The 13,375-nt window shown below is 42.5% G+C and overlaps 1 protein-coding gene across 1 annotated transcript; it reads right to left on the bottom strand.

The window, feature by feature from the left end:
• Nucleotides 1-154: 154 nt before the first annotated feature.
• Nucleotides 155-11,741, bottom strand: Mettl3 (methyltransferase like 3). Its single transcript, XM_028856131.2, has 11 exons — nucleotides 11,482-11,741; nucleotides 5,629-5,846; nucleotides 5,140-5,544; nucleotides 3,915-4,090; nucleotides 3,161-3,377; nucleotides 2,764-2,951; nucleotides 2,325-2,363; nucleotides 1,871-1,979; nucleotides 1,724-1,789; nucleotides 1,237-1,349; nucleotides 155-422 (listed from the first exon to the last, which is right to left on the bottom strand). Exons 1-11 carry the CDS (start codon nucleotides 11,579-11,581, stop codon nucleotides 311-313), a joined length of 1,743 nt encoding a protein of 580 aa, XP_028711964.1. The 5' UTR covers nucleotides 11,582-11,741; the 3' UTR covers nucleotides 155-310.
• Between the last annotated feature and the right edge of the window lie 1,634 nt (nucleotides 11,742-13,375).

Here is a 13,375-nt window from a genome sequence, read left to right as displayed (position 1 = left end):
TGTTCATGGCATACTATTGCTAAGCACTGTGAACCTGTATAGTCCTGTTTTGTAATGATCAACATATTAATGCTATTCCATGTGTCCATTTAATTTGAACATTTACAACATTCCATGACTCATACTGAGAAAAGAGTTGCACAAGAACACATGCTGAGTGGCAAAGTCAGAATTTCACTTCAGAAATTCTAACCACAATACAAACTTTTATTTAAATACGGGGTGGGGAGCACTACTGTATAAACACTCCTCTTAAGGTGTGGTCGATAGAGCCATGGCTATGAATGGTTAGCTTCATAAGGAAGTGCTTCTATAAATTCTTAGGTTTAGAGATGATACCATCTGGATACCTTTGCTTAAACCGGGCAACCACATCTGGGTCTAGTAGGTGTATCCCATCCAGTTGGTTTCCGAGAGTAATCCTAAAACAAGGGGGAAGGAGACAAACCAAAAAGTCCTATAAGGGCTTGCACTGCTAAGGTTTTGTTTCTTTAGGTCTCAGGCTGTCCTGAAACTCTATGTAGACCAGGCTAACCTTGAACTCATACAGATCTGCCTGCTGCCTTCTGCTAGGGCTAAAGGTGTGCTCCACTATGCCCAGCCCATGTCAGATTTTAAAAAGATCAGAACAAAGTATATGGCAGTTTTTATTTCTTTGGTGGTGGTGGTGGTGGTACTGGGGATTTCATATAGGAGTCTTGCATGTATGCTCTACTACTGAGCTACATCAGTCAACAGCCCCCTCCCTTTTGATACAGCTCTCACTAAATTAAATTCGTTATGTAGCCTAGGGAAGCCTTAAGCTTATAATCCTTCTGCCTCAGACTCATGTCACAGGATCCAGCTTGATCTATATAGCTAAGGATTAGTAACTGATGTTAGCCAGGCCTATTTCATTCATAGTCATTGCCAATGAATAATCTTTTGATATTAAAATGCCAGCCATAGGAGTTAAAGCATAAAAATTGACAAATTAAATAAATGCTTAGTAGCCACTAGGGGGCAGATTTAATATATCCTACAGAATAGGTGAGGATCCTTAGGCTATTATAACTTTGAGACCAGCCCTTTGGATTCTAGTGAATTCGTAGATTCCAGTAAAATGATTTAAACATAAGCTTAAGCCATCTGGCATCTGAGCTCTTTAAAGCCCATCTGTAGACTACCAGGATATATACAACTCATTGACTTCTGTCCTTAGCTATAAAGTTTTGCCCTGTTCTCTAGTAAAGTTACCAGTTGGGTTGCACATTGTGTGGTCGTCCAAATAACTCAATCTTGCGGGTCCCAGGGGACAATCTCTCAATCATGCCATATATTTCATCTGGTTTATGACTGGTGGAACGAACCTAGAAAATAAAAACCAAGCTACTTAAAGTTATTCAAGATTGCAGGGCTGGAGAGATGGCTCAGCAGTTAAGATCACTGACTGCTCTTCCAGAGGACCCCGGTTCAACTCCCAGGACCCACACAGCAGCTCAGAAGTATCTGTGACTCCAGTTCCAAGGGATCCAACACCCTCACAAAGAATTATATGCAGGCAAAATGCCTGCATATAATTTACCTGAAGTAAAAATAAATTTTTTAAAAAAGTTTTTCTCAAGATTGCAATTCTACCCCTGTCTGTTAAGTTATCCAAATGAATAAAAAGTTGGAATCTATACCTGACAGGAGAAATTGTATTGAAAATATGAAAGCTTTAGATGCCTGGGGGAGCACATACCTCAGCTACAATCACATCACAATCCAGACCCTGGTTGAAGCCTTGGGGATTTCCTTTGACACCAACCTGCTCATCACAAAGAACACTGTTACTTTATAAACCACAGCTTTTGGACTTTTACACAGTTCCTCGTCCTAAGTTACTCACCAAGCAGTGTTCCTTTCCGTGGTTCAGCCAGTGGCCTGTGCGGCCTGTCCTGATGATGCGCTGTAGTTGATTAGTCTTCACCCAGATGATCTCATCCACCCGTTCATAGCTATGGAGCATGAGAGAATGAACTACAACCTCAGCTTCACGGTTGAGACACAATGTTAGACACAGAGGCACAGACGATGGGGATACTCAGAGAAGGGAACATGCACCTCTTACAACTAAAACTAGGGGGCCGGAGAGATGGCTCAGAGGTTAAGAACACTGGCTGCTCTTCCAGAGGTCCTGAGTTCAATTCCCAGCAACCACATGGTGGCTCACAACCATCTGCAAATGAGATCTGGTGCCCTCTTCTGGTGTACAGGCATACATAAAGGCAGAATTAACATTGTATACATAACAAATCTTTAAAAAAAAAAAAAATTGCAATTGCAATACAATTTCTACTTACCCCCAGAGGTTCAGACACTCTCTGCCCAATTCCATGGCCCTAGAAAGAAGTAAAAGTTAAAACAATTTGCCCGTATTTTTCCCTTCAAAATATCTCATGTCTTAGAAACATTTACATGGAAAATACCATTGAGGCAACCGAATAAATCTAAGAATGAAAAGATGGAACAGCATCTAATCTTAATGACTATTTTTCTAAAATCAAGAATCCCAAGTATTTGTGCTATAAATATTAAGTCTCATGGAAGGGGGTCGGCATCCTAAATCAATGACACTTTTAATCGCAGGCCTGAGAAAACCCAGCCCCATGGGAAGGGGAGGGATCCTTAATCAGTAACACATTTAATCGAATGCCTAAGAAAACCCAGGATTTTATTTCCCACCCAGTTTTCACTCTGTACTATATTTGCCCATACCTACATATCTGTGGATTATATTACCTGCCTGTGACCCAGAGGAAAAGAAAGCCATCATCCTGCAGTACTGGTATATTGAGCCTGCGCATCTCATCATCTGTTAAGGTCCCATATGGTAGCTCCATGTGAATATCCCAAGGTGGGTCAGCCATCACAACTGCAAATTTGCCCAAGATACTGACGTCCAGGTAGCGGATATCACAACAGATCCACTGCATGAGGTAGTATTTGGTCATCTTTCCTTCCTTTACAGATTCATGGTCCCAAACCCTCTAACTCAAGTATTTCTATCCCATTCCATTCCCATCAGTGAGCCAGATTGCTAAATTATTCCCTATTTTTCTACACGTACGGATACCCCATTCAGTTTAAGTCTCTAGGTTGAAAGGGGTTTTCCCAGGCTCTCCAGACATGTAGGTACCTGAGGTGGAAAGAGTCGATCTGCACTGGAGTCGCCACCAACACTCTGCGTAAGAGCAAGCTCCTGGCTTGGCGTATGCTCCTTGCTGCTAGGACCCTCCGAATCCATGCAAGCATCAATTTCATAGTGAACATATTTGCAGGTATCCATGTGGAAACATGTGTTAAGGAAAGAGCAGTCACCTAAAGACTCATCAGTGTGCTTATTGATAATTCGTCTGGGGAAATAAAAAAGGGGATCAGAATCAAGATGGTACTTCAGAAGCAGATCATACATTCAAATGCAAGATGTCTTATTCTCCCCCAATTTTCTGTATTGTTAAACTTAAGAACTTGTTCTCTTGAATAAAGACTTGATCTGGGTGCAGTGGCTTAGGCCTATAATACCAGTACTGGTAGGTAGAGCCATAAGATCAGAAAGGTCATCTTCATCATGGCCAGCCTGAGCTACAAAAACTGTGTCTCAAAAACAACAAAATACAGACTTTCTTTTCTTACTATAGGAAAGACCCATCATCAGAATAAAACACTGGCCTACGCCCAGGTAGTTTCTCTAAGACTATCCTCCTTTCTAGAGAACTTTAACTTTAGTTATTGGTCAGAGATATAGATGCCTGACTAGAAATCTTCCTTTTATTTACAAGTGAACCTATATTCCTTCTCATACAATGGCCATACCAAAGACAGATGGACTATGCTGAAAAGGAATTACTGTTTCTGGAAGACCCTCCCCACCTCATTCCCTCCCAAGAGACCTGAAGTGCAGCTTGCGACAAGGACGGTCAGCATCACTGGCTTTCATGCACTCTTCCTTGGTCCCATAGTCACAAAATTCTTGCACCTGGGCCCGACCTCGAGAGCGGAACTTTTCAACAATGGACTGTTCCTTGGCTGTTGTGGTATTTAATAGCTCTAGGATCTCCTGACTGACCTGTGACAGAAGTAGCCTTGGTCTTAAGAGTTTGTAGATCAATTAGCCCTTAAACCACCTCCACAAGTCTACCTCACAGTAATGTCCGAGAAGAGATCAATGAGCTAACAGTATAGGAGAATGGCTTTAGAAAAGAAGTAAAATACAAAAAGCCTGGTTTCTACAACTGAACATTAAGCTGATCTTGCCTCCCTAGGAGTATAGCTTCCCTCAGGCCAATCTGCATTGATATGGTACTAAGAAAGGCACAATGCTAGTATTCTATTGCTTACCTCAGTATATTCAATAATTCTATAAGGGAAAACACTGTTATCCTCATAGAAAGCCAAACTAACTTTTTTAAAAAAGATTTATTTATTATGTATGCAGTGTTCTGCCTGCATGTTGTATGCCTGTACGCCAGAAGAGGGCACCAGATCTCATCACAGATGGTTGTGAGCCACCATGTGGTTGCTGGGAATTGAACTCAGGACCTCTGAGAGAGCAGCCAGTGCTCTTAACCTCTGAGCCATCTCTCTAGCCCCCAAACTAACTTTTTAAAACTAAACTAGAAGTCATAAACAGATGAGAATTCAATGTAGTTCTAATCAGAACCATTGATAATTTCATTGATTTCCATAACCTGGTCCATATGAATATCATTTAGTATTCCTGTCTCCCTATATTTATTTGAATTGCTCTTTTCTCTGAATCCTCTTCTGAGGATTCTTCCAAATAGATTCCATAAATCAGGACTTCCTACAATATGATATTTTGGGCTGGACAGTTTTATTGTGGAGGAGGTGTCCTACTATGTATTGTAGCATATTTAGCAAAATTTTGGCCCCCACCTTCTAGCTCCTGTATCTACTCAATGCCAACAGCACTCTCCAGTGCTGTGACAACAATGTAGCCAGACACTGGTGGAGGTGAAGGCAGAGGAAAACCACCTCCAGCTGAAAACCACCGCTCCATGTCTGAATTCTGAGAAATACTTCTTGTCAAAAGGTAACACATCAAAACTGTAATTCAGAGCATAATGTGAGTGAGCATTTCCATATGACCCCTACCTTCTTGCTCTGTTGTTCTTTAGTAGACTGTTGGTTCAAAAGACTTTCTATCTCCAGATCAACATCTGAGGCAGCATGTTTCCTTGATTTCTTAGGCGGCTCCTTAGCTGGTTCTGATGCTGAAGAGGTCAAACCTGATGCTAAAGAGCTGGCAAAGGCAGCCACGGTAGTCGAGTCCTGTTCTGCACGCCGTTTCTGCCCTGTGATAGACCCTGCTGCTTCTCCAAGGCCTTTCTTGTCGGCCACAGCACCCATCATGGCAGAGAGCTTGGAGTGGTCAGCATAAGTTACGAGAGTGGGATGTGCATCATCTTGTAGGAGACCTCGCTTTACCTCAATCAACTCCTGAGCTGCAAATTTCTGTAGAAGGCTTTCCACCCCATCTTGAGTAGCAGGTGCATCTGGCTAGAGAAGGGAGATGAGCATGAGACACTACCACGACCAACAGCAAATATGTGATCAATTCTAATTTTATCAGGTTGTTATTACCGTAGAGATGGCAAGACGAATGGAAACAGCATCAGTGGGCAAGGTTAAGGCCAGATCTGAGAGGTGGTGGAGCAACTTCTTCTCCAGCTCAGGGTCTGTAGCTAACTCAGGGACCACAGAAGTAGTGCTGGGCTTAGGGCCACTAGAGGTGGGTGCAGTTGGCACTGGGCTATCACTACGGAAGGTTGGGGACAGTGCTGCTTCTGGATTCCTTAAATCTAAAAGAGAAGAATAAAGTGAAGAGAGTCAGTGCTGGTAATCCTGACATTCCTCAAGGCCAAACTGCAGCATTCCTAGCACACACACCTTTCATTTCAAGCAAGTTCTCCAACCAGCATTAGTACTGGATCACCTTTCAGATATACAGAAGCATTTGCTGTTTTGCCAAAATAATCCTGGATTTTACTGAGAACTACACATGTTTTCTCTGTTGGGAAGTTTTTTCCTAATTCTCTGTCCTCACTGCCTCAAAAGAAGTAAAACAGCATGGTACATTTATAGGGCTCTGCCACTCTTTTCTTTTCTTAATGATACAATCAACCCATATTTTAATTTAAAATTAAAAAATGTATATTTTTAATAATCAAAACTGGGATCAGATATCTTCCAGGAATGGATTTTGAAATTTTTTTTTCAAGACAAGGTTTCTCTGTGTGAGCCCTGGCTGTTCTGGAACTTTGTAGACCAGTGTGGCTTCAAACTCAGAGTGTTGGGATTAAAGGTGTGTGCCACCACCACCCGTCAGATTTTGAATTTTTAGTGAATCAAGGCAATGGCCATCAAGAATGTGTTTCACACTTAAAAACATTAGGCCCTTGGAATACTTGGCTGACGGCCTGGTTAGTAAATGAGGGTTGCAGCATATTTCCACTGCATGTTCTTACCCACCAACTGTACACATGAGGAGGCCATGGAAGCGCTTTGATGAGTCAGAATAACTGGCTTTAGCTAAAAGTATACAAGACATGTAAGTAATAATTATTACTATGTAGCATACTTAAAAGAGTGTGAGAGAAGCAGGACTACACTGGTAATTCTAGACTCTTAGAATGCAGGGATCCTACACGTCTAATAAATGTGAACTAAAACAGTCATACTTAGGAGCAGATCCTGAGTTTTCTTATTCAAGTTATAAGTTTGAAGTACCAAAAATTACTTTTAACACACAAATGTGCACAACAACTAAAAGCTACTGTAACAGGGAGACAAAGTGTTTTTAAATAGAAATTCAAACTACATCAACAAACGTAAGTGTTAAACATTTTCCTGACTTATAAAGCATGACAAAGGGGGTATTACAAAAGTTGTGGAAGCGCCAGGCGGTGGTGGCGCACGCCTTTAATCCCAGCACTCGGGAGGCAGAGGCAGGCGGATCTCTGTGAGTTCAAGGCCAGCCTGGTCTCCAAAGCGAGTTCCAGGAAAGGTGCAAAGCTACACAGAGAAACCCTGTCTCGAAAAAACCAAAAAAAAAAAAAAAACTTGTGGAAGCCAGGCATGTGATCCTAGCTTCCCAGGAGGCTGAGGGAGGAGGCGCCAAGTTCACAGAATATTTGGGCTACAGAGTAGTTCATGGCCTAAGCCTAGGCAGTTTAGCAAAGCTGTCTCAAAATATAAATTCAAAAAGGCAGCTGGGCATAGTGGCACATTGCCTTTAATCCCAGTACTCAGGCAGAGGCAGGTCGATCTCTGAGACTGAGGTCAACTTGGTCTACAGAGCAAGTTCCAGGCCATCCAGAGCTACATTGTGAGACCTGTCTCAAAAAGATAAAACAAAACAAAAAACAATTAAATATATAAATAAATACAAGTAATAAGGGCTAGCATATAGCTCAGTGGCAGAGTCCTTGCTCAGCATGTGAAAATCCTAGGTACAAACCCCAGTAACACCCCTCCCCTACCCTAAAAAAAAAGTGGGATTTTTGATAGAGACTATAAAAATATAGATAAGTTTTTGGTTTTTTTGTGTGGCTCTAGCTGTCCTGGAACTCACAGAGATCCACCTGCCTCTGCCTCCTGAGTGCTGGAACTAAAGGTGTGTACCACCATGCCTGACCTAGTATAGCTAAGTTTTCAATCAAAGTATATTACTACTTTGTCATATAAATGTCTGGTTTTTTCAGGGTCTTACTATATAGTCCTAACTGTCCTAAACCTACTATGTAGCCCAGGATGACCTCAAATTCTGTTGCCTTGGCCTCCCCAGTGCTGAGATTATAGGCTTGAGCCACCATACCTGGCCTTGTTTGTTCTGACAGCTGGTCTAACTACCTAGTCCAGGCTAACCTTTTCATCCTCCTGCTGAGGTTATAGGCATGTGATGCCATTCCTACCTTAACAAATAGACTTGAAAACGTCTTTAAGTTAAGTCACATATTTGCCATTTCTCCATTTATACTCAAACTATGTGGCCAGGGCTAAAAAGATGGCTCGGTGATTAAAAGGACTTGCTGTTTTTACAGAGGACCTGGGTTTGGTTCCCAGAACCCACATGGTGCTCACAACTGTTTGTAAATCCAGTTCCAGGGGATCAAAAGCCTGCTCTGGTTTTGAAGGGTACCAGCACACACATGGTACACATAATTACATGAATGCGAAACACTCATACAATATAAGATAAATCAAAACAAAACAGAACCAACTATGTGCCAAGTACTGTGTAAAATAATGCTGTTTCTATGAATGTTTATTTGTTAATAAAGGCCCAAGGCTTCTCTAGGCAATTATTATACCTTAATTTTTTTTAAAAAAATTGTTTTTATCTATTTCAATTTAATGAGAGTACTTTGAGAAAGCTGTCCATGTTCAAAACAAATTTAATAAATGTTAGATAATTGAGCATTTTCCATGATTTCAAACTTCTAATCCTTCAGAAACATCCTTTTTAATATAATCTACCCCAAATTCTGTGTGGAAACATATTAACTTTCATACCACAAATATGGTTAAAACTGGTATTTTACTTAAATATGCAGTGATACCTGATATCACATTTTTTGTTTTGTTTTCTTTTTTTTAATTATTAAGAAATTTTCTATTCATTTTACATACCAACCATAGAGCCCCCTCCTTCCATCCTCCGAGCCCATGTTTTTGTTTTTAAAGACAAGGTTTCTTTGTGTAGCCCTGACTGTCCTGGAACTTGCTGTGTAGATCAGGCTGGCCTCAAACTCAAATAGATCTCTCTGTCTCTGCCTCCCAAAGGCATTCGAGGCCACCCTCTGGCAACACCATATTTAACAAACTTTTTTGTTACTAGGATTACTTCAAACAAAACACCAAATCTACCTACTCAAAGCAAGCAATCTGATAGTTGTGCCTACATATTTGTGATTAAAATGTTACTGCTCTTAATTCTTTTTCTGTTTTGAGACAGTGTCTTACTATGTAGCTCTGACTGTCCTGGAACTCGCTATGTAGATCAGGGTGGCCTCAAACTCAAAGATCCACCAGCTTCTGTCTCCAGAGTTCGGGTATTAAAGGTGTGGTCTACCACTCCTACCTTTTTGATTTTGAGACAAGGTACTCAGGATAGCTATATCCCTGAGGATGACCCTGAACTCAAAATCCTCTTGTCTTTCAAGTTCAAGATTATAGGTGTATGCTACCACACTCAACTAGATCTATATTTTTCAGTATGTTTTTGCATAAATTGAGATTTTTTTTTTCAGAAACACCCATATAAATACATGTTTTTGCATTTGTGTGTGTGTTGCAAGTGGCAGCCTCTGTAACTCTCTGCCTTATTCTCTTCCTCGTCTCAGCTGCTGATAGTGTTTGGGGTTTCAAGACCATGCTGGGGGTTTGAACTCTGGTCCTCAAGCTTGTGCAGCAAATGCACATCCCCTAAATGACTGTTTTCAAAAAGGTAATAAGATACTTAAGTCCAGGAACTGGAGTCTTTGGTAAGTTGGTTAAAAACCAGTTTAAGCCGGGTGGTGGTGGTGGTGGTGGTGGTGGTGGTGCAGGTGCACGCCTTTAATCCCAGGAGGACTCGGGAGGCAGAGGCAGGTGCATCTCTGTGAGTTTGAGGCCAGCCTGGGCTACAGAGTGAGTTCTAGGAAAGGTGCCAAAGCTACACAGAGAAATCCTGTCTCGAAAAAAAAGAAAGAAAGAACCAGTTTAGTCATCTGTCTATGACAGATATGTAATTATGTTTCCTACATAAACCTGATATACCAAAAGCAGCAGCAGCGGGAGAAATGGCTCGGCAGTTAAGAACACTGACTGTACTTGCAGAGGACCTGGTTCAAGCCTCGATTTCTACCACCCACATGGTAGCTCACAGCCCAGATGCAGGGAAATGGAAGAGTGGAGGGAATCCTTTTCTGGTCCCCATGGGCACCACATGCATGGTACACATGCATGGTACACAGACATCACAGGCATACATATAGACAAAATACACATATACTATACACATAAAACACAAATGGGAAAAATAAGAAAACCAAACTTACCAGGCACAGAGGTTAGTTTGAATGGTGTGGGAAAAAAAATCTCCAAATCTTGGTTTCTAATTATTCCCTGGTTCCTATGTTTTGCACCTTTTTTTTTTTTTTTACCATACTGCCTTATTTTTAAAAGTGGTGTAATCTGACAAATTTTGTATTGGCTAATAAAATTTAAAAATCAAGGCCAGGGATGGAGAGATGGCTCAGCAGTTAAGAGCACTGGCTGCTCTTACAGAGGACCCAGGTTCAATTCCCAGGAACCACATGGCAGCTCACAACTGTCTGTAACTCCCATTCCAAGGGATCTGACACCTTCACACCAATGCACACAGAATAAATTTTTAAAAAGATTTAAAAATCAGGCCAATTCAAGTGGCAACTCCAGGAAGAAGACTCCACCGAGGACGCCAATTCTTATTCATCATTCTATTGACTATGGATCTATTTATTTATTTATTATTTCCTATTGCTTTTTGAGACCAGGGTCTCTCTAACTCGTCCTGGCTGTCCTCAAACTAATAGATATCCTCCTGCCTCTGTCTCCCGAATGCTGGGATTAAGGCATGCACCACCATGCCAGGCTTTCTCCCGGCCTTTTCTTCTAACTTCCTAGATTTTAAGCTCCTTTAAGGTAAGAACCATGTTTTATTTTTGTCACGACTCATGAATAGTGTAGATATGCAATTAATGCTTACTAACTATGGTAAGAATCTTGCCTGAGCATCCAGGTCCAGAAAATGAGCACATGAACTTAATTTCACCAAGATCTGCTGATGGGAGTTGAGAATACTAACAAGCATTGCCACAAGCTAGCCACGCATGTGGTATGGATTCAGTATTCTGGCAGAGCTTTGCAACTACTGATTTACCTTAAATAATTGACCTTGTGCTGGGGAAGAACGTTAGGGTAGGACTCAAAATCTTTTAAAGTTCCTCCAAGTTTTCCGAGTTTGTCATACAAGGGAGAGGGGGAAAAAAATGTTTAAAGACCAACCCAAGTGTTTTCGGATTCTCCCTACGTTTGTAAACACGTTTCGCTACCCATTGAGCACCACCTAGTGAGGACCTTGTTGTGGCTGATAAACTGGGGGCATACAGGTGTAATCCCTGCCCAAAGTGTTAAAGAGATGACACAGTGACTGAGCAATCGCTACAACTAAGAACAACAAAGAGGGCCTTGCTTGCCCCTCAGAATAGGGTACTGAGAGGCTTCCCAGGGGAGGCGGCATAGGCTTCCTGCAGGTGAGCATAGGTTTCGGCTACTCGGAGGGGAAAGGCGGGCTAGCAACGTTCGAGGCGTCCAATAAATGGTCACTGCGGAAAGGGCGCGGAGCCCGGGCTGTCTTTCTCTCCTGGGGTGGCTCGCCCCTCCACGGCCCGCCCCAGCCACCCCGCACCTCACCCAAGTGCCCCGAGTCCTGCTTCCGCCTCCGCTGCAGCCGCTCACGAAGCGAATCCAGCTGTTTCTTGTGGGCCTGGATAGAGCTCCACGTGTCCGACATCCTAGTTCCCAGCACCGACCCGGCTCGAATCAGGCGAGGCGAACTAGCACCTCCCAAGCCTAGAACGACGAGACATCCAACTCTCACGCGGACGCCTGACGGCCAGCCGGATAAAGAGCCAAGATGAGAAGCCACTTCCGGTTTCGCGAGCGCAAGCTTTAGGTGTTGGCGGAACAGCGGATGTAATCCTTACGGCTGTTCTCTCTCGTGCTTCCGGGAGCAGTGAGGCTGTGTTTGCCATGTCAGTTGCTGGCAGAGCGGCCATATTGATTCTTTCAGTCCTTCCGGAGTGACCACACATTAAATTAGCGGGACTAGAACACGCGTGGGTGGGTGACGGATGGATGTTATTGGTTGAGAGACAGATGGGCGGGATGGGGTGCACAGATTGTTAGTCTAGTTGATTGTACACCCAGGTCCTTGCACACAGTATACCACAGATTTGTACACTTCAGGCCCCGATTTTCTTTTTTCTTTTTCATTTTTCTTTTCTTTTTTCTTCTTTGTTTTTCAAGACAGGGTTTCCCTGTGTAACAGTCCTGTAGCTCGCTTTATAGACCAGGCTGGCCTCGAACTCACAGAGATCTGGCAAAAACTCAAATCAGCCTTGGTTTATGGTACAGATTGGGTGTTGATCTCCCCCCTCCCCCCCGCCCCAGATTTGTCTTACTCATATGAGTGCTTCGCCTGAATGTCATCTGTGCACCAGATACAAACCTAGTACCTGAGGTGGTGAGCCTCCGTGTGGGTACTTGGGGATTGAACCCAAGTCCTTCACAAGAACGAGTGATCTTCAACACTGAGCCAATTCTCAAGTCCCCCGGATTCCCTAAATTAAAGATTATTGGTTTCTTCTTTCCTTTTATATATGTGGAAAGACAGGGAGTTTCACTATGTAGCTCTACCCAGTCTTGAACTAACAATCCTCCTGCCACGATATCCTGAGTTCTGGGATTTCAGGCATGTTCTAAGACAAACAGCTTAATAGACAGCCATCTTTGCAGCATGGAGAAACAGTATTTTAAAAATGTACAGGAAATGTGGAGATAGCTCAGTAAAATGCCTGCTGGGCAAGTGTGAGATTCTGAGATTCCCAGAACCCACAGAAATTTAAGGAAGAGCTGTGTGAAATGGCAGACTTTCTTTTTTTAAGTTTAATTTTGAAAAAGACTTACTTTTGTGTATGAGTGTTTGCTTGAAGACCAGAAGAGGGAGTCATCTTTGTGAACTGGAGTTACAGACAGTTGTGATCTGTGATGTGGGCCCTGGGAATTGAACCTGGGTCCTCCAAAAGAGAAGCCTGTGCTTAGCTACTGAACTATCTCTCCCCCCACCATTTATTTATTTATTTATTTATTTATTTATTTATTTATTTATTTATTATGTATAGTGTTCTGCCTACATATATCCCTTCAGGCCAGAAGAGGGCACCAGATCTTGTTGTAGATGGTTGTGAGCCACCAGGTGGTTGCTGGGAATTGAACTAGCCAGTGCTATGAACCTCTGAGGCATCTCTCCAGCCCCCTGAACCATCTCTTCAGCCTGTTGTTAGGTAGTTGTAATCTCAGTGTTGGAAAGGTGGAAACCAGTAGATCCCTGGGGCTGGCAAACATAGCCAGAAACAAGAGCGAAAGCAAAAGATCTCCCTTATTGGAGTATGAGAGCACTGCTGAAGTTAATCATTCACAAACGTACCTTCTTCTGTTTATAACATCACTTGTTTGTGTTCATGATGCTGGAGGTTGAACCTTGGGCCTCAGGAATGCTAAGTGGTACTCTACCACTAAGTTGTAT

The sequence above is a fragment of the Peromyscus leucopus genome, chromosome 9, assembly GCF_004664715.2.
Source record: "Peromyscus leucopus breed LL Stock chromosome 9, UCI_PerLeu_2.1, whole genome shotgun sequence".
Classification (NCBI taxonomy): Eukaryota; Metazoa; Chordata; class Mammalia; order Rodentia; family Cricetidae; genus Peromyscus; species Peromyscus leucopus.
The sequence above is the reverse complement of the archived record's forward strand: the minus strand, read 5'-3'. Positions and strand labels throughout refer to the sequence as shown.